The 20,043-nt window shown below is 36.7% G+C and overlaps 1 protein-coding gene across 1 annotated transcript in view; it reads right to left on the bottom strand.

Moving 5' to 3' along the window:
* Positions 1 to 18,027, bottom strand: part of LOC307123348 (uncharacterized protein) — a 39,870-nt gene extending 21,843 nt beyond the window's left edge. Inside the window, exons 1-5 of the mRNA XM_079811868.1 lie at positions 17,962 to 18,027; positions 17,113 to 17,167; positions 14,832 to 14,907; positions 14,643 to 14,681; positions 2,582 to 2,620 (exon numbers count right to left, since the gene is read on the bottom strand). Of these exons, the coding sequence (XP_079667994.1) occupies positions 2,582 to 2,620; positions 14,643 to 14,681; positions 14,832 to 14,853 (100 nt within the window). The 5' untranslated portion in view covers positions 14,854 to 14,907; positions 17,113 to 17,167; positions 17,962 to 18,027. The remainder of the gene's footprint in view (positions 1 to 2,581; positions 2,621 to 14,642; positions 14,682 to 14,831; positions 14,908 to 17,112; positions 17,168 to 17,961) is intronic.
* Between the last annotated feature and the right edge of the window lie 2,016 nt (positions 18,028 to 20,043).

Here is a 20,043-nt window from a genome sequence, read left to right as displayed (position 1 = left end):
TCCTTTTTTCCCTCACAACTCTAGCCTGTGCTACACTGAGCAATGTACACGGTCTCAGTATTTCAGGCACTTGTTGCGCTTACTCGACTCTTCATGACCAATCGCTTCGTGTACCCCCAAGTTGTAAGTCGCTTTGGATAAAAGCGTCTGCTAACTGCATAAATATAAATTTAAAACTATAAAAATGTAAAACACAGCATGTGTTTTCCCTGAGCACACACACTACATGTGTTAAAACTGACACAGTATGTGTTGTCCCTGAGCACACACACTGCATGAGTTAAAACTGACACAGCATGTGTTGTCCCTGAGCACACACACTGCATGAGTTAAAACTGACACATGTGTAACAACATCACAACATCTCTTTTTAGCAGGGCCGTGCAGAGAGTTCTTCAGGGGCAGGGGCTCAAATGTAAAAAAGGGGCAATATATATATATATATATATCCTTATGCTCATCAAGCCTGCATTTATTTAATCAAAAATACAGAAAAAACAGTAGCCTAATATTGTGAAATATTATTACATTATGTTCTTTTTAACTTTGTATTAATCCAACAATCTTGAAAAGAGTATCACAGTTTCCATCAGTGACATTAAATCCTCATATTAGAATGATTTCTGAATGATCATGTGACACTATGCTGAAAATCCAGCTGTGATCACAGGAATAAATTATATTTTAAATTATTTTAAAATAGAAAACCATTATTTTAATATATTTCACAATATTGCTGTTTTTTATCAAATAAATGCAGGCTTGAAGAACATAAGATACTTCTTTCATAATGCTGCATAATATTAAAAAATGTTAACGTTAATATAATAAAGTCCTTTCACGTAACCATTTCGCCAGCCTACACTTCACATAATAGGCCTGTAACGTTAGGTGCCGGTGGCACTTGGGTTTAGTTTCATGAAATAGTAAACGGTGTATCAATATACATAAATACAAGTGAATTTAACACTACTTACCATTAATGCGACTTTTGTTGCTGCATGGTCTTGTACAGTGATTTGTTTGTTGTCAATTAAAATCCATTTTGTCAGTGATGCAATTAATAAAATGAGACAAACAGCAGGAAATCGTTCTACGTTCCGTCTGTCCATGTCATTTTCAACCGATTTATGAATAAGAACAGAAAATTACCGCTTCACATCACATCGCCCAATGGAATTTGAACTTGCTTTGCCAGATCACGATTGGTTGGTGTATATACATGACAAACGGGCATTGGTGAATTGTGTAATACTTTAAAATATATAATATATAGATGTGTAATTAAATCAACACATTAGCTCTGATTATGGATGAACAAAAAAATATTGGTTTACTTTTTTCTCGTCAGGCCAGTGCCACACACTCTCTGAAAGGACCATATTTGGCTCGAGAGCCGTTTCCGAACAGTGGAAAATCAGCAATCAATCAAAACGCACGCGACCCATAGCAACGCGTTATGGCAACGCCTCAACAGAAATTGTCCGACTTTTGAGCCGTCCGTTACTATTGTATACATTGTCATGTTATAATAATCACATTTATTTAGTTTTATTGACCACGATATTATCATTGATATTTGTCTGAGAGGGGCACTTTTGATTCATTTTGAAAAAGGGCAGGGGCTCGAGCACCCAAAGCCCCCCCCTCTGCACGTGCCTGCTTTTTAGAGTGTGGTAATGCTGTTTGTGGAGTTGTTTAATCCTCCTTTGCTGAGATCTTCAGAGATAGGGGGTGCTTCTCAAAATCCCTCCTCTTTTCCTCGCTCCTCCATCCTCCATCCTATGACCCGGAAAACAATTGAGCTCAGCCATCTTGTAGGACATTACTCTAAATGCTCATAACTCTAAATGCACTGCAAAGAGGCGAGGATGGAGGAGTGAGGAGTCATCGAGGAGCTTCCTGAGGAGTCATGAGCGAGGATACACAGGTGTATCCTTTGCGGAAATGTTTTATCAACTAAACATCTTGCCACAGTTTATTATCATTATTGTTTACATGTACAAGACACAAATGTATGTCAAATTACAACAACTGTAGTAGGACTGCAGTTGTTTCAATGTTACTTTAACACTCTTTAGATTGGACCCATATAGACATTGAGCAACACAGAGTATATTGCAGTGTATCAAGTCACTATAACGTTCTCCATTGGATCAATTAGTAAAGTTTTTTAGGAGGACTTCACTGTGTAGAATGTTGAGTTATTGATAAAAAAAATAATTTGAAATATTTTTTTCAGGAACATCATACTAACCTTTGAATGATGTTCTTTTAACATTAAGGAAGCTGGATATTATTATGTTATTGGAATGTTACAAATGAGCATTTATTAACAATTATTTGTTAATTAAAATTAAGATGAAAGATTGTTTTAGGAATTAAAATATCTAGTTTTCTTAATGTTGGTGGAACTTGTTTTAATGTTCCCATAACCAAAACAGAATGTTTAGAAAAGGCAGAATTTGTGATCAATGCATTGATAAAATGAGTGAACCGTTACTGTACAACTCTATTCTGTTCAATTCAAAGCTACACACATGCATATGAGAAAATGCAGACTAGCATTGTAGTACATTACCAGTTGTTGTCGTCATTTGTGTGGCAGTTGTAAAGACATCTGAAAAATAATTATGAATACAAATTAACAAATATAAAGGGTGAAATTAAACGGCAGTAAACTGGACAAATAAACACATAATAAAACTAGCTTTGACAGGCTTTAGGAATAGTTAGTCTGTAGTATTTAGTAATTCTGTCATCATTTACTCACCATCATGTCGTTACAGACCAGTATGACTTTCTTTCACAGAACACAGAAGAATTTCCTGTCTATTCTAGAATTTGCTATTATTCTAACATATCTTTACCATATTGAAACTCTTAAGCCTTTTCTGTCCAAACTGACAAAAAAGCACAACAGAAATCTGTACAGTATGATTTGTGTGTCCTATTTCACTTCTACTCTAGTCAAGTCACCAGTAGTCTCTCTTAGCCAGACCTTCAGACTGACGGCAGAAGGTCTGGACTCTATCGCAGCTTTAATTGGTCAAGGATCGCACAAGAGGACGTTTGACTGACATGTAACGCGACCAATCACAGTTCATTTTGTTCTGCGTCATGTTTAGGGGTGTGAAAATGTAAAGTCGATGTCCCTGCAATAACAGACCGGCGTGCATCTATAAATTATTCATACATAAACGTGTTCAAGTTTATTACAACAATAGAGCCACGAACTTCACATACTTTTGAAAATCCAGCGTTCAGTTGATCCTGGTAAGCGCTCAGTCACAGTTGTAAACACGCCGGTGTTCTTCTTCCACAAGAATTTGTTTCTAGGCGGACCGTTAACCCTTTAGGCGCCAGAGGTTTTTTCCTGAAACGTTCGATTTTGACATCTTAATTTCAAAAGGCTATATTTTAAAAGTGATAAAAGATAGAGACTTTCTGTAAAATAGAGAAATATTAAGGATGACCCAAAGTTTATATAGGGATTACATTCCCATCTAATTTGCATATTATGACATCATATGGTGGTGGTCATCTTGGATAATAGAATTTCATGAAAAGTCACGTTTAAATGATAAAATGCAGACTTCTGATGATTTAGTCATCAACAAGGAGCTGACAACACCTGAAGTCACTTTATCTTTGCTTTCTCAGCCATAACTATTGTGTTCCACACACACACAGTTATAACATCCAAAGAAAATCGATCACAAATACGGTGACTTCAAATTAACCATAAATATCAACATTTAAACCTCTGTTAATTCTCAGTAAGAGCTTCTGTAGACGTCTGACAGAAATAGTCAAAGTGTGTCTTATGTCTGTGATTAAGGGCAGCACCAGTGTCTCAGTGGGAAACACTGTCTCCTCACAGCAAGAAGATCCTGCATTGAATCCCACGATTATCTCATGATCCAAAGATGTGTGAATTCCAGATGCTAAGTTGTCTAAAGTGTCTAAAGGTGTGAGCTAAGTTTCTTTTATTTTCATGATTTCTGAACAAACACACACTGTCTGTGAGTTGCTTTGCAATTACAAATGGGAAATATGTCCACAATGAGCACATTACTAGTTTTAAACCTTGAGGTTCCATGAATGCTATATCGGACGTGCAGAACACGTCAAAAACAGACGTCATAAAAACTTTCATTCTGGCTCCTCAGTGGACGTATTTTCAACGTACGCCTCTAGGGGCAAAGGCATTGAAAAGACGTCTTTTGGACATAACTTTGCTCAGTGGGACGTCATCTTCTGAAGGCAGATATTCCCCTTCAGAATCAGAGTCCGCGAATAGAAGACCCAACACTGCGGGGTAAGCTTTATTGATGCCATTAGAAAATAATAAAAATAATAATCTAATGAAAATACTCGCTGACATTAAACTATATTGCTCTGATACAATGGCTCACTCGCACACTAGCTCCGCTTTTGCTCACACTGATTCAATGCGCTCTTGCTCGAAGATTTTTTATAGAAGCATGACGTTTTTTTGAGTCAGGGATGAAGTATGACATGTCTGACATCTAGTGGAGGGGAGGTCGAACGAAATTTGACACCCTATTTGACAAAATAGGCCGTTTTATTCAGTGCCGCATCTACTCGAGTTAACTCAACCGCCTACAGGGTTAAAGAACGCAACACACACGAAATCACCCCCTATACACTGTAAAAAAAAAAATGGGGAAAAAAATTGTGCAAATTGATCATTACATATTGGCCCAATAAATGACTTCCAAATAATTATCGCCATGCAAAAAGATGCATTGTACTAATCATAGCTTAAGGTCTTCACTCAAAATTAAAATTGTATATTCACCGCACATATTTAATTGTGCTCAGTCAATCTATGAAGTAGAAGTGAAAAATCCATGTTGGCTGAACAAGTCCTACGTCCAAAAAACGGTATACGCATGCGCAAAATGCACTTGAAGAAAACCGTTCCTGTGGAGATTTCAAATGCGGAGACGCGGGAGCGCGCGGAGCTGAATCAGCAGGTGCTGAAGACCGAAACAGACATTCCCAAGAGAATAGAGATATTCATCTCACAAAGACGTTGGTGAGTATTTAACACTGAAATTATTCTCCAGAGTTTTGCTTTATGACTGGGTATGAAGTTTAAAAGACATTTTGTAGAATCACGAGTTCATGCATTCATTGTTCATGCGTGTGTTCTCGTTTACCACATAATTATCTAATGTTAGCCTGTAGCCAATAGTTTTATTTTCCTCATGTCTTATATGTCTAAAACAATAGGTAATAAGGAAATTAAGTCATTTGTGTGATATGTGACTGTTGAACACGGTGCGTTTGGTGTCGGCCTCTTTCAGGGCTTAAGTTATTGCCTTTTAATATCAAACAGGTCCAGCTCGTGATTTTCTTATGTCCATTCATTCGTCTCATCCTCATTATATAATGAAGAAACTTCTGTTCTGTCTCTTGCCAGATGTGATGCAGGGGAGCTTTGTCATTAATGTTAGTTTTTATTTTTATTTGCAGGTTTTTAGCTTGCCGTGCCGTGTTTTCTTCACCACTTTAAGACATTATCACCGTTATGGAGATCAGTTTATTTTAGTTGGGCAGTTTGACTTGGCCTTTTATGTCATTTTGTGGTCTTAGTAACAGAGTTTACTGGAACACATACTTTGTTGCAAAGGAATCCATAAACATAAATGATCAGGTGAAATAGTTATCATCATAAAGATTTTTTTGTGACCAAACTAATCTTTGAGAAAAGTGGATAATAGAAATGTTAATAAAAGTTGTTTTAATAGATTTTCACCATAAATGCTTTACTGCCACAGATCAGTCATCCTAAATTTTGATTTTTAGATACATTCGGGGGGAAAAAAAGGTTTGCGCACACAGACATCAAGAATCATCATATGAATCTCAACAATGGTGACATGCTGCAATGCATGCTGGGAGTCATGCGTGTTATACTATGATGATTATATATCCCAGCATGCATTGCAGCATGAAGCATGTCACCGTCATTGAGATTAATATGCGGATTATTGATGTTTGTGTGGGTGTGCCTAAAGAGTTTTTCTTCACAATGTATTAAAATAACAAAATTCAGAATATTCGGTATCTGGCAAGAAATGATTGCTGGTGAAAATCTATTAATAGCAATTTGACAATTTTATTTTTTATGTGTCAATTACCCGTCTCGTCTATGATGTTGAAAGATATATCACATGGCCATTTTAGTTTAACGCTTCTTATGCAATAAATTATGTGTTTGTGTTTGAGTAAACACTGTTACAAAGACCACAATCTGAAATCAAAAGCCAAGAGTCAAACTGCCCAGCTAAAGGACACACTGATCTCCATAAGGGTAACCAAATATTTTCAATAAAACATCAACCTCTAAACCTCTGTTAATTCTCAATAAGAACTTCTGTAGATGTCAGAAATAAAGTCAATCTGGTTTGTAATAAGAGAGATTTAATGTCTTCAGTTGATTTCATCTAAGGCTGTGGCTGAAGTCAGTAGTAGTTCTTGTGTTTCTCTTTCCTTCAGTGATTCTGCTCATTATCATCAGGTGTCGTCAATAATCAAACAATCATCACTCAATGAATCACTTAAGTATCTTATTAACTCTAACACTGCTTCAATTAATCACTTAAGTATATTATTAACTCTAAAACTGCTTCAGTGTTACTTTAACACCCTGCGGGTGGTTCCCATATGAACACAGAGCGGTGTTAATTCAACACCAGGGAATTTACTGTGTACCTGGAGGACCCCCAAAAGTGCACATTTTGGATGTGTCCTTTGTCATCAGGTCTTGGAGTAACTACTAATGAGCTGATGACCTGCATCAGGTGTGTTTGATTGAGGAGACATGCAAACTGTTCACTGTTGGGGGTCCTCCATGAACGTGGTTGGGAACCACTGCCCTAACCGATAAACACTTATTATTAAACACATTAGATGCTTTATTTCCACTTTTCTAATATTTTCTTAATTTTGATTGAAAAAAAATGCCTTTCTGATCTGATATGGGATGGGAAAAGGGAGTAGAGCGAGTTCAGCAAAAGGCAGATTAATGGTTTTCCATAAATTTTTCTGCCCCATCCAGACGTTTAGTAAATAAGGCGATATATTTAATGTAAATGGCATCTAACAGTTACTCCAGTAAAAATTCTGTGAAAGGATCACCCACATTTTTTTCTTTTTTTTTTGCTTCCGACGCCCATGCAATATAGTTTAGTAGCCTACTATATAGTATATAATACTATAAGCTACTATGTACAATTTTTTTTTACATAAAAATAAAGTTATTACTTTTTTAAATAAATGCTAATGAGTTACTTTATTATTATTCCTTGTACACTATTTCCCAGTAAGTTCAGTGCCACACAAGTAGAGAGCGCTATAGTTAACTTTAAGCTTGTTGACTTACAAGCTGTTGACCATTGCGTAAGAGAATAGGACGTCTTGTTGTATGAAAAGTTTTTCATTTTGTTGTTCTCTCAGTTCTATAATTTGAAGAACAATGGAAGATAATATTTCGTAAAAGCACGACGTGGTGATGCAGCAGCTGTTCTCTGAGAAAAAATCTTGTGGGAATACTCGTGCAGGTATACACACTGCGCGTGACAATTACACAGCAAAATCCCCAGTGTTAAATTAACACTCCTCAGTGTATATATGTGTCCACACTACAGGGTGTTAAAAGTAACACTTCAGAAGTGTTAACGTTAATGAGATAATTAAGTGATTAATTAAGTGATGATTGACCATTAGTGATGAGAAACACAAGAAGTACAACTTCAGCCACAGCTTTAGATGAAATCAACTGAAGATAAAAGTAGACATTAAATCTCTGAAGATCTCAGCAGAGGAGGATTAAACAACTCCACAGACAGCATTACCAGCTTCACACATTACTAACCAGACTGACTTTATTTCTGTCAGACGTCTACAGAAGCTCTTACTGAGGTTTAGATGTTGATGATTTATTGAAAATAATTGTTTTGTTTGACGCCACCATTATGGTGATCAGTGTTGCTTTAGTTGGGGTCTTGACCCTTGACTTGTCAGCACTTTCTCTCTGACTGCTGTAACTATTTGTTACAGTAAGAACAGCAAGAGAAAATTGATGATGACAAGTTGATGACAGAGGATGTTGGCTTGTTGTTGGTGATACAGTTGTTATCATATACTGGCCTTATTTGCAGATATCCTGAGAGTCATTGATTATAGTGGCATTGTGACTCTACAGCAGGAGATCTAGCAACATTTTCATCAGATAAACTGATCAATGTTTAAAACATGTACATAAGTCTTGTTTTCCGGTTTAATAACACATCACACAATAAGCACTTCTAACTCCTGCAAGATTATCTCACACACAGACATCAAGAATCAGCCTATGAATCTCAACAATGGTGACATGCTTCATGCCGCAATGCATTCTGGGTGCATCATGCAAAACTCATCCATGGCTCCCAGAATGCATTGCTTCATGAAGCATGTCACCATTGTTGAGATTCATAGGCTGATTCTTTATGTCTGTGTGTGAGTTAGTCTTGCAGGAGTTAGAAGTGATTGATGTACAATCAGCTTTAAAACATATTCAGCTTTATTGATTAAAACTGATCCGGATCTTTCCTGGAATCACAGTAAAAACAGAATTAATCAGTGATTTAAATCACTATACAATGATCATATTCTTATCACTGAGCAGCTGACAGCATCTGAGTGTTTACTCTTGCTTTTCTTGCCATTGTAAACTCAGTTACAGCAGCCAGAGAAACACTAACATGAAACATTTCATCAAACTGCCCAACTAAAGAAAACACTAATCACCATGATGGTGACATTAAAAAAGTTTCAACACAAAATAAACAAAAAAGTAATTCTCAATAAGAGCTTCTGTTGTCGTCTGACAGAAATAAAGTCAGTCTGGTTAGTAATGTGTGAAGCTGGTAATGCTGATTGTGGAGTTGTTTAATCCTCCTCTGCTGAGATCTTCAGAGATTTAATGTCTTCTTTTATCTTCAGTTGTTTCATCTAAAGCTGTGGCTGAAGTCAATTGTAGTTCTTGTGTTTCTCATCACTAATGGTCAATCATAACTTAATTAATCACTTAATTATCTCATTAACTTTAACACTTCTTAAGTGTTACTTTTAACACTCTGTAGTGTGGACACATATGCACACTGAGTAGTGTTAATTTAACACTGGGGATTTTGCTGTGTACCACACTTTATGCATTTTTTATAAATTTTTTATTTTATTTTAACAAACAAGCAAAGCTCAAACAAAACGACATCCCCTCCGGCACCTTCAGTGTCAGAATTCGCTCACTCGTTTTCATTGACTCCTTCAAGGACTAGTGGAGTAATGGAGAATGAGGGTATACGGGGCGAATCGGACAGCGGTAACTCATCCAGCGCGCGACTCTCACAGTGAGTTGAGAGCACAGTCTATGGTTGAGAGTGAGAGCGATTCAAAAGTATAACAAGTCGTTTGCTCTCGAAATGCTCTCGAGGTACTTATGAGCCGATCGAACAAGCCTCTTCTCCAGCCATTGCTCGTACTACATCGGCTGTACACTCGTTATTGCGGTGCATTGTGGGATTGAATGAGTGCACTCAAAAACGTCCACTATGGTTTCGGACACCACTACAAATGGCTGTTCCCTCAACTAGTGCCCTATTTAAGGGTATAGGGGGCGATTTCGAACACAGCCCATGTCACCTGTAACTTATGCTGCCTTCATGTGCTATCGGAAATTTGATAATTCCCACTTCTGAATTCGTGAGTACAAGCTCATTGCACTCAAATTTCGAAATGGGAGGCCGTTCATGTGCAATTTTTATCTAGGAAACTCGTATTTACGATAATTCCGAGAGCATGTGAACTCAGCATTAGTTATCACACAGACTATACGTCGTGTGGGGCATTTTTGTAGTCCACATTATTCCAGTCTTACACAAACCCATTAGCCTGACAAGCCAGACCCACATCAAGATGTTGGGTCTGGAAACTCACCATTGACAGGGCTCAATCCGAGGGGCGGGATGAACGGTTGTCTTTCAAATTCCCTCTGCACACAATTGGATAGCGCCATGAGCGCCACAACCAACCAGAGCGAAGAAGGTGAAGTCGAGCTAACGTTAGTTGATAGACTTTCGCCGTATCCGGTACACTGTAAAAAAAAATCAGGCCTCCATTTTAAACTTTTTTTAGTGAGCGATCACATCTGAAATGTTCAGTTGGCCAAATTGAATTTCTTGAATTTTAATTGAATTAAATTGCATCAATTCACAGAAATTCAATTTGGCCAACTGAAAAATTTAGATGTGATCGCTCACTAGAACATTTTCAATTGGAGACCTGATTTTTTTTTTACAGTGTAGGCAAAACTTCGAACATATCTTCTTTTCTTAAGAATAACTTCAGTGTCGTTCTTTTCTCAAAGAAAAGCTTAACTCCAAGTCTTCCAGAGTCGCGGCCAAAGCCGATTCAAAAGACCGCTGTTCGTCAGCTTCTTTGTTTACGAGTAGCACGCAGAACCTCCGCAACTCTGCCGTGACGTGCCGTCATTATGTTAAGCCCACCCACCGACTCAACACACGCTGTGATTGGCCTGACCAGAGTTTGGTTTTTCCAGCTCTCAGGTCTACAGAGAGTTGCTAGACTACACTTGCTGCAAAATAAATGTTCTGCCGCTAGGGTGTGTCTAGATTTCTAGGCTACAAACCTATCATATAATTGCAGAAGACTTAGAATTCATTCAGGATACTTTTTTAGTACTTTAGCAATTGATAGGTTAATTCCATTCACATTAACTTAATACTAAAAAAAAAAAAAAAATAGCGGTCAGGATATTCTTCCACTGAATAAAGACAGACTTATGGGTTTAGAACGGCATGAGAGGGAGTAGCTGAAATATTCATGGCTGAACAATTGAACTTCAACTCAACTGTTTGACTGACCACATTAACCACATTAAAGGTCCCATGGCATGAAATTGGTTTTCAACATTAATATGAGTTCCCCTAGCCTGCATATTGCCTTGAATACTGAATAAGTGGCTAGAATGTTTGATCGGTGTAAAATTGAGTTCTGGCTGTCTTTCTCTGCCTTTGAGAAAATGACAGGCCAGACTAGCCAATCTGGAAGTCTCCAGTTATGAAGTCATTACAGGAACGGTTACCTCCCTTTCCTCCGCCCAGAGAATTTGGCACACCCATGCGAGCGCCATATTTGTTTGTCCTCGAGAGATCATGGCTTGTGAACGAGTGAATGCTGGCAGTTTCTCAGTGTTTGGATGTATAAATGAAAACATAAGTCTTTTTTCAGTTCCTTCTGATCTGTGATCAGTGATTTCTGATGTGTAGCTAATTATTCAAGTTCACACAGAACTTTATTATTCGTGCACATGCTGCGGCTTCTCTCTCTCCCGACAGAACGATGTTTTCGTGTTTTCTATCTTGTGAGTCAGTGTTTTTGTACGTCCTCATCGCGTTTATCTGTTCTAAAATGTGCATATAGTTGTGAGTTTCTGCTCAACATCGGCAGACTCACATCTCTTTAGATATAAACCTCACGCATACCGAGGCTCGGGCTGCACTGACCGGTCGGCCTTCAACATCACCGACCCCCAGTACTGCATCTGGCCCACAGCAGAGGCACCAAACGCGGCGCGAGATTAAGCAGAATGTTAAGGTTAAGCTTGAGCGTATCTGGGCTAGCCAGCCTAGACCCACAATAAACTGGATTACATTCGATTACTGCTGTTGTGTCTTTGTTTGCGCTGTGTACTCAATGCTACACTGACGCTTTTCATATGATAGGAAAATATCTAAAAATAATGCTATAATCAACACTTACTCGTAACTCGTTCATATCGACAGCTGTCAAGGTACATTGCATGTGTTACAAAGTTGGTAGAATAATAATGAAGACGGGCTCGGCATGACTGGGACTCGTGTTTATTCAGAACTCTCAGATACAAACAAAATAAACTTGCGCTAACAGCGCTCTCATAACTCAGTAGTTACACAGCAAAATCCCCAGTGTTAAATTAACACTCCTCAGTGTACATATGTGTCCACACTACAGGGTGTTAAAAGTAACACTTAAGAAGTGTTAAAGTTAATGGGATAATTAAGTGATTAATTAAGTGATGATTGACCATTAGAGATGAGAAACACAAGAACTACAACTTACTTCAGCCACAGCTTTAGATGAAATCAACTGAAGATAAAAGAACACATTAAATCTCTGAAGATCTCAGCAGAGGAGGATTAAACAACTCCACAAACAGCATTACCAGCTTCACACATTACTAACCAGACTGAGTTTATTTCTGTCAGACGTCTACAGAAGCTCTTATTGAGAATTTAAAATTTTTTGATTTTGTGTTGAAACTTTTTTTAATGTCACCATCATGGTGACCAGTGTTTTCTTTAGTCGGGCAGTTTGATGACATTTTAATGTTAGAAATTCTCTGGCTGCTGTAACTGAGTTTGCAATGGCAAGAAAAGCAAGAGAAAACACAATCAGATGCTGTCGGCTGCTCAGTGATAAGAATATGATCATTGTATCGTGATTTTAATCACTGATCTTATGGCTGAGTCTGAGCAATATACTATTAACTTTATTTTTTACTGTGATTCCAGGAAAGAACCAGATAGTTTTTAATCAGTAAAGCTGAATAGGTTTTAAAGCAGATTCTACACTAATCACTTCTTACTCCTGCTAGATTAACTCACACACAGACATCAAGAATCTGCCTATGAATCTCAACAATGGTGACATGCTTCAAGCCTCAATACATTCTAGGAGCCATTGATGAGTTTTGCATGATGCACCCAGAATGCATTGCGGCATGAATCATGTCACCATTGTTGAGATTCATAGGCTGATTCTTGATGTCTGTGTGTGAGAATAACTCGCAGGAGTTTGAGTGCTTATTGTGTGATTAAACTGGAAAACAAGACTGTACACATTTTAAACGTTGATCAGTTTATCTGACGAAAACACTGCTGGATCTCCTGCTGTAGAGTCACAAGGCTACTATAATCAATGACTCTCAGCAAATAAGGCACTATATGATGATAACAACTGTATCACCAACAACAAGACAACATAATCTGTCATCAACTTGTCATCATCAATTTTCTCTTGCTGTTCTCACCGTAACAAACAGCTACAGCAGCCAGAGAAAAAAAAATGCTAACAAGTCAAGGGTCAAGACCCCAACTAAAGCAACACTGATCACCATAATGGTGGCGTCAAACAAAACAATTATTTTCAATAAATCATCAACATCTAAACCTCAGTAAGAGCTTCTGTAGACGTCTGACAGAAATAAAGTCAGTCTGGTTAGTAATGTGTGAAGCTGGTAATGCTGTTTGTGGAGTTGTTTAATCCTCCTCTGCTGAGATCTTCAGAGATTTAATGTGTTCTTTTATCTTCAGTGGATTGCATCTAAAGCTGTGGCTGAAGTTGTAGTTCTTGTGTTTCTCATCACTAATGGTCAATCATCACTTAATTAATTACTTTTATCTCATTAACTTTAACACTTCTTAAGTGTTACTTTTAACACCCTGTAGTGTGGACACATATGTACACTGAGGAGTGTTAATTTAACACTGGGGATTTTGCTGTGTACTATAAATAACTTTGTTAGCAATCACTATGAATCACTCCGTCTCTGGTCCGTGATATCCGGTTCGTGAAAGAATCATTCTTTTGAACCGGTTCTTTTTAGTGAACCGAACCAGTTTACCAAATCGGACTGAATCGTTCTAAACGGTTCGCGTCTCCAGTCAGCGCTGATCCATAATTTACTAGAGTTACTAACTTTCTGACATGAGTGACAGCCCCTCCGACTAGAAATAAACGGATAACCTGTAGTTTATCCTAGTAACTACAACAGTTCACTGAACTGAGACTGACAGAACTGATGAGAAGTGAACTCCGGTCCATCCGTCTCTCTGGAAGACTCGTGCCTGCTCGTGCCTCGTAGACCTCGTTAAATCACGCCACCTCCGCTCATTTCAAATGCGTGATGTCAGCCAATCACAACAGTGGCCGTTTTTACTGAGGTCTCACAGCAGACACGCCTCTTGAAACAGGGCATTCAGCCAGAGGGCAAACATCAGTATAGAAAAAAATGCCTTTTATTTCTAAATTATGACATATTGTTAGTATGATTTTTACATCATAAAATAAGTACACCTCAGGAAACATTATAAAATAATAGAAAAATGCCATGCCATAGGACCTTTAATACCAAAGTTGAGTTAAGAATGAAATAATTGTCACAAATTCCGTGGTTATTTTGAGTGGTTGCTCAATCATCAGCACATTGTAGTTGTGCTTTTATCATAACTGAATGCATTGCTAATGTACATGACCAAACAATTCAGGAGGTTTCAAGGGAAAGAAAATGAATTCAACCCAAACGGATCCTAAAATGCTAAATGTGTGCTTGAGAGACTTTAATTGTGTCCAAACTGAATAGCTCAAACCCAAATAACATCATTTATATTTTACATTAAAACTTTACTGCTCCCAACAGGACTGTGTCAGCACACGAATGCTTCTGGGATTGATCAACACACATGAAGTGATCAACAAAAGCAAAAAACACTGCTTATACTCACACAGAATAACAGAGATGGTCTTCAGTGAGATTATAAAACCTGAAATAAGGAAATCCAATAAAACAACTGAAGAATTGTATTAGAATTTTGAGTTTGAGAAATCTATATTCATCATCTGACCGCAGTTCAAGTTATATAAAGCTTTTGGAGCAATAAAAACCAGCCTTTAAAGACAAGAAAAACACGTACTTTTATCAAAGGTGGAAGCCATTTGACAATCCGATGTATTTCTCTTGATCACAAACCAGTTCAGAGGATGAGTTTCCTTTACAGTCAGAGAATAAACACATTAGCCATTGAATTGATTTGACTTTTTTTTTTTTCAATCCTCAACCTTTTCTCGGTTTCAAACACACATGGAAAATATTCCACAGCATTTATGAATTTGCATTATAGTTAACATTTTAAAACAAAGAGAGTTTTAAACATTTATTGTCAAAGCACAATGCAACAACATAGTAAAATCCAGTTGAATAATTCTTGAAATCTGTGTGTGTCTAAACCCACTGAGCAAAGTTATGTCCAAAAGACATCTTTTCAATGTCTTTGCCCCTAGAGCCGTACGTTGAAAAGACGTCCACTGAGGAGCCAGAATGAAAGTTTTTATGACGTCTGTTTTTGACGTGTTCTGCACGTCCGATATAGACGTTCATGGAACCTCAAGGTTAAAAACTAGTTCAAATGTGCTCATTGTGGACATATTTCCCATTTGTAATTGCAAAGCAACTCACAGACAGTGTGTGTTTGTCAGACAGTGTTGTAAGACACACTTTGACTATTTCTGTCAGACATTTACAGAAGCTCTTACTGAGAATTAACAGAGCTTTAGATGTTGATGTTTATGTTTTATTTGAAGTCACCATTGTGGTGGGAAGCGTTTGCTTTAGTTGGACTCTTGGACCCCGTATTTGTGTTAGCTTTTCTTTGGCAGCTGTAACTGTTTGTGTGAAACACAATAGTTATGGCTGAGAAAGCAAAGATAAAGTGACTTCAGGTGTTGTCAGCTCCTTGTTGATGACTAAATCATCAGAAGTCTAGAATCTGATGTTGTGCTTTTGAGTTTTATGTTCTTGTTTGGCAAATAATAATTTGTTTATATACTATAACCTTGTGAATCCACTGTACCGGGACTAATAGCAATAAAATAATCACTTATCCTGGAAGATGATAAAACAGCATGTGCACATTGTTTTGAGAAAATATTCCACATATTCACACGCAGACATCAAGATTTTTCATATGATTCACAACAACGGTGACAATCATAATAAAAAAAACTTAATGCTGCAATGCATGATGGGTAGCTTCAAAGTACAAAACTCATGCTTGATTGTCACCGTGGTTGTGAATCATATGCAAAATCTTGATGTCTGTGTGTGACTATGAGAAATATTTTCTCAAAACAATGTGCACCTGCTGTTTTTTCATCTTTTAGGATAAGTGAATGTTTTATTGCTATTCGTATCAATACAGCAGATTCACAAGGTTACAGTGGCTATAAACAAATTATTTGACGAACAAGAACATAAAACTCAAAAGCACAACATCAGATTCTAGACTTCTGATGATTTAGTCATCAACAAGGAGCTGACAAGATCTGAAGACACTTTATCTTTGCTTTCTCAGCCATTGTGTTTCGCACACACAGTTATAACATCCAAAAAAAGCTAACTCAAGTACAGGGACCAGGAGCCCAACTAAAGCAAACGCTTCCCACCACAATGGTGACTTCAAATGAAACAAACATCAACATCTAAAGCTCTGTTAATTCTCAGTAAGAGCTTCTGTAGACGTCTGACAGAAATAGTCAAAGTGTGTCTTATGTCTGTGATTAAGGGCAGCACCAGTGTCTCAGTGGGAAACACTGTCTCCTCACAGCAAGAAGATCCTGGATTGAATCCCACGATTCTCTCACAATCCAAAGATGTGTGAATTACAGATGATAAGTTGTCTAAAGTGTCTAAAGGTGTGAGCAAATTTTCTTTTATTTTCATGATTTCTGGACAAACACACACTGTCTGTGAGTTGCTTTGCAATTACAAATGGAAAATATGTCCACAATTTGAACTAGTTTTTAACCTTGAGGTTCCATGAACTTCTATATCGGACGTGCAGAACACGTCAAAAACAGACGTCATAAAAACTTTCATTCTGGCTCCTCAGTGGACGTCTTTTCAACGTACGGCAAAGACATTGAAAAGACGTCTTTTGGACATAACTTTGCTCAGTGGGAAGCTTTTTTTCTCCCACAATGCATTTAAAAAAAATCTAAATTCAGAATGCCTGATCTGTGCCAAATATTGTTGGAGAAAAAAAGATATATTAATAACCAAATACCACTTTTTATTTTTACTTTGTGAAAAAAAACTATCACTTGATCATCTTTGTTTCTGGCTTTCTTTTTACCAAATTGTGTTTTGTTGTGTTTTTGTTGTTGAGGATCATTATATGAGCATAAAGAAGATCTTACCTGATGTAAGCTGATATACAGTGATGATCCTCACCCAACACGATTGACTGCTTAACTAAAACAATTGGTTTGTGTTCATGTTTATGGAGAAGTTATCTGTCCATCATCCTGATAAAGAAACATGAGCCCACGTCCACTGTTTCCTTCTCAAATTCAAATTTATACACAGCAAAATCCCCAGTTTTAAACCAACACTGCTTAAGTTACATATGGTCCCACTCTACATTTTCAATAAATCCTCAACATCTAAACCTTTGAATTTTCTAAAAGAAATTTAGAGGTCTGAAAGAAATAAAATCAGTGTGGTTTGTAATAAGAGAGATTTAATGTCTTTTCAGTTGATTTCATCTAAAGCTGTGGCTGAAGTCAGTTGTAGTTCTTGTGTTTCTGTCCTTCAGTGATTCTGCTCATTATCAACAGGTGTCTTCAATAATCAAACAATCATCACTCAATGAATCACTTCAGTATCCTATTAACTCTAACACTGCTTCAGTGTTACTTTAACACCTGCTGGTGGTTTCCATATGAACACTGAGAAATGTTAATTCAACACCGGGGATTTTGTTGAGAAATGATGAAATTACGTTTTTTGTGTTTCCCAGGAATTATCATATACGAATCATCTTAGAATGACGGTTTCCCAAAAACATCAGATCTGAAAATTGGTGCTCTGGAGTTATTCATAAAGTTTCATTCTTAAAAATGTTAAAGGATTTACAGTAACAGTCCTGACCTTGTCAAAGCCCAAATTACTCAACTATATACACAACTGTAACTACACACATCAATACATGCTTTTTGACATAAATAGACTGATGAGGATCATTAAGAGGAGAAAGAAGATCTTACCTGATATGATCTGATGTACAGTGATCCTCACCCAACATGACTCACTGCTTAAAAAATGGTTTGTGTTCAGATGTTTATAGAGAAGTTATCTGTCCATCCTCCTGATAAAGAAACATGAGCCCAAGTCCACTGTTTCCTCAAATTCAAATTCAAATACAAATGTATATATTGGAAAAAAACAACAAAAAACACACATCCTTGTCAGTGCTTCACCGGTGTTGAATTAACACCACTCTGTGTTCATATGGCAACACCAGCAGGTGTTAAAGTTACACTGAAGCAGTTTTAGAGTTAATAAGATACTTAAGTGATTCATTAAGTGATGATTGTTTGATTATTGAAGACCAGAGGTGGAAAGAGTAATGAAATATTCTACTCAAGTAAAAGTACTATCACTTCAAACATTACCGGTCTAAAAATCTACTCAATTAAAAGTAAAAGTTCATTCAATTTAAAATGTATCATAAAGTTACTGAGTTAGTTTTTTTAACAGCGGGGGCGGGGAATCTCCCGTGTAGGGTTTTGATAGAATTAGTTTTTACAATATGATAACCATCTCAGAAAACATCAGAGTTTCACATCATCATGATATTAAACAATTATTTAATCAATAAGCTGTATTATTAAATTATGGTTATTGTTATCGCCAGTTAAAATGGCTGTTAAAGGAATGAAAACAAATGCTTTATTATTACAAACTTGAAACCATTTGTTTGTTTTGTTTATTAAAATATCAATAAAACATCTAATCAACTAAATTCAATACATGATTATGAATTAGATGAACAACTTATTTTTATAACAAAACATATTCTGCGTAAAAAGGAATTCAAAATGAGTAACTTGAAATGTGATATGAAATAACAAATAACTCAACAGTAGTAAAAGCACATGGCCTATGGTAAAAGCATGTTTTTTATCATAGTTGTATATAGTTGTAAACAAAATAGAGCAACTTAATTGACAAGAGTAGAAAGTGGCTTTTGATCTCAGCAAGAAGCTGCAGAAGTGCTAATTCGTATTTATATGGCATTATAAATATATTATTTTATTTAGTGTTTCCCACAGGATTTTGTGAGACTGTGGTATATGCAACCAATAAATAAATTACTACTAGAATACAAAATAAAAATTTCTTCATGGTTCTAGTCACTTAATTTCGCTCTCAAAATGCACCAGATTTATGCTTTTAAATTTAATATGAACACAATTTTCTTTCGGGGGGCATGCCCTGGGTCCCCTCTAGAGGGACTAATGTCTACCTATAGATATGAATGGTTATGGTATATAGGGCACATAAATGATACTTCATAAATGGTAAAACATGTAGAGTATGCACAGCAAAAACTCCCGTGTTAAATTAATACTCCTCAGAGTTTATTTGACTCCACACTCAAGAGTGTTAAAAGTAACTCTGAAGAAGTGTTAAAGTTAATTAGACACCTGATGATAACAAGCAGAATCACTGAATGACATTTTTAAGTCAATTGTTTGCTTTAGTAGGGCTCTTGACCCTTGACATTTTAACATTAATTTTTTGTCTGGCTTTATAGCGGCCAGACATATCCAAAGAAAATGTGACCAGATGTTTTTGGTTATGTTTTGACAAAATCTTCATGAGTTGAATCACTGATGTCATTTAGAGTCTAATCTTGGAGTTAGGTTTATTTTACACATTACAGTAATCCTGATTCTACAGTATAAAATCTGTTGTTGTCAATATAATCAGAGGAATTTAAAAAAAAAAAAGTTTGAACTTCTCTGTCATTTAGACACACAGAGACATCAAGAGTCAGTGTATGAATCTCCACAATGGTGGCCATCAAAAAGCTTTGTGCATTGCATTCTGGGTGCACCAATCAAAACTCACCAATGGCACCCAGCATGCATTGCAGCGTGAATAAATTATAAGATTAATTGTTTTAGTATTTTTTTTAATTCTTTTTTTATTCTAACCATTTTTTTTATTTTTGCTGTTTTATGTGACTTTTTAGTAGCTTGTTTTGTGATGTTCAGAGTTGATAGGTGTATTTGATATGCTGTTTGTCACCATTGTTGAGATTCATACACTGATGCTTGATG

This window comes from Gobio gobio, assembly GCF_949357685.1.
Source record: "Gobio gobio genome assembly, chromosome: 3".
Lineage (NCBI taxonomy): Eukaryota > Metazoa > Chordata > Actinopteri > Cypriniformes > Gobionidae > Gobio > Gobio gobio.
This window is presented reverse-complemented; position numbering and strand designations above follow the sequence as displayed.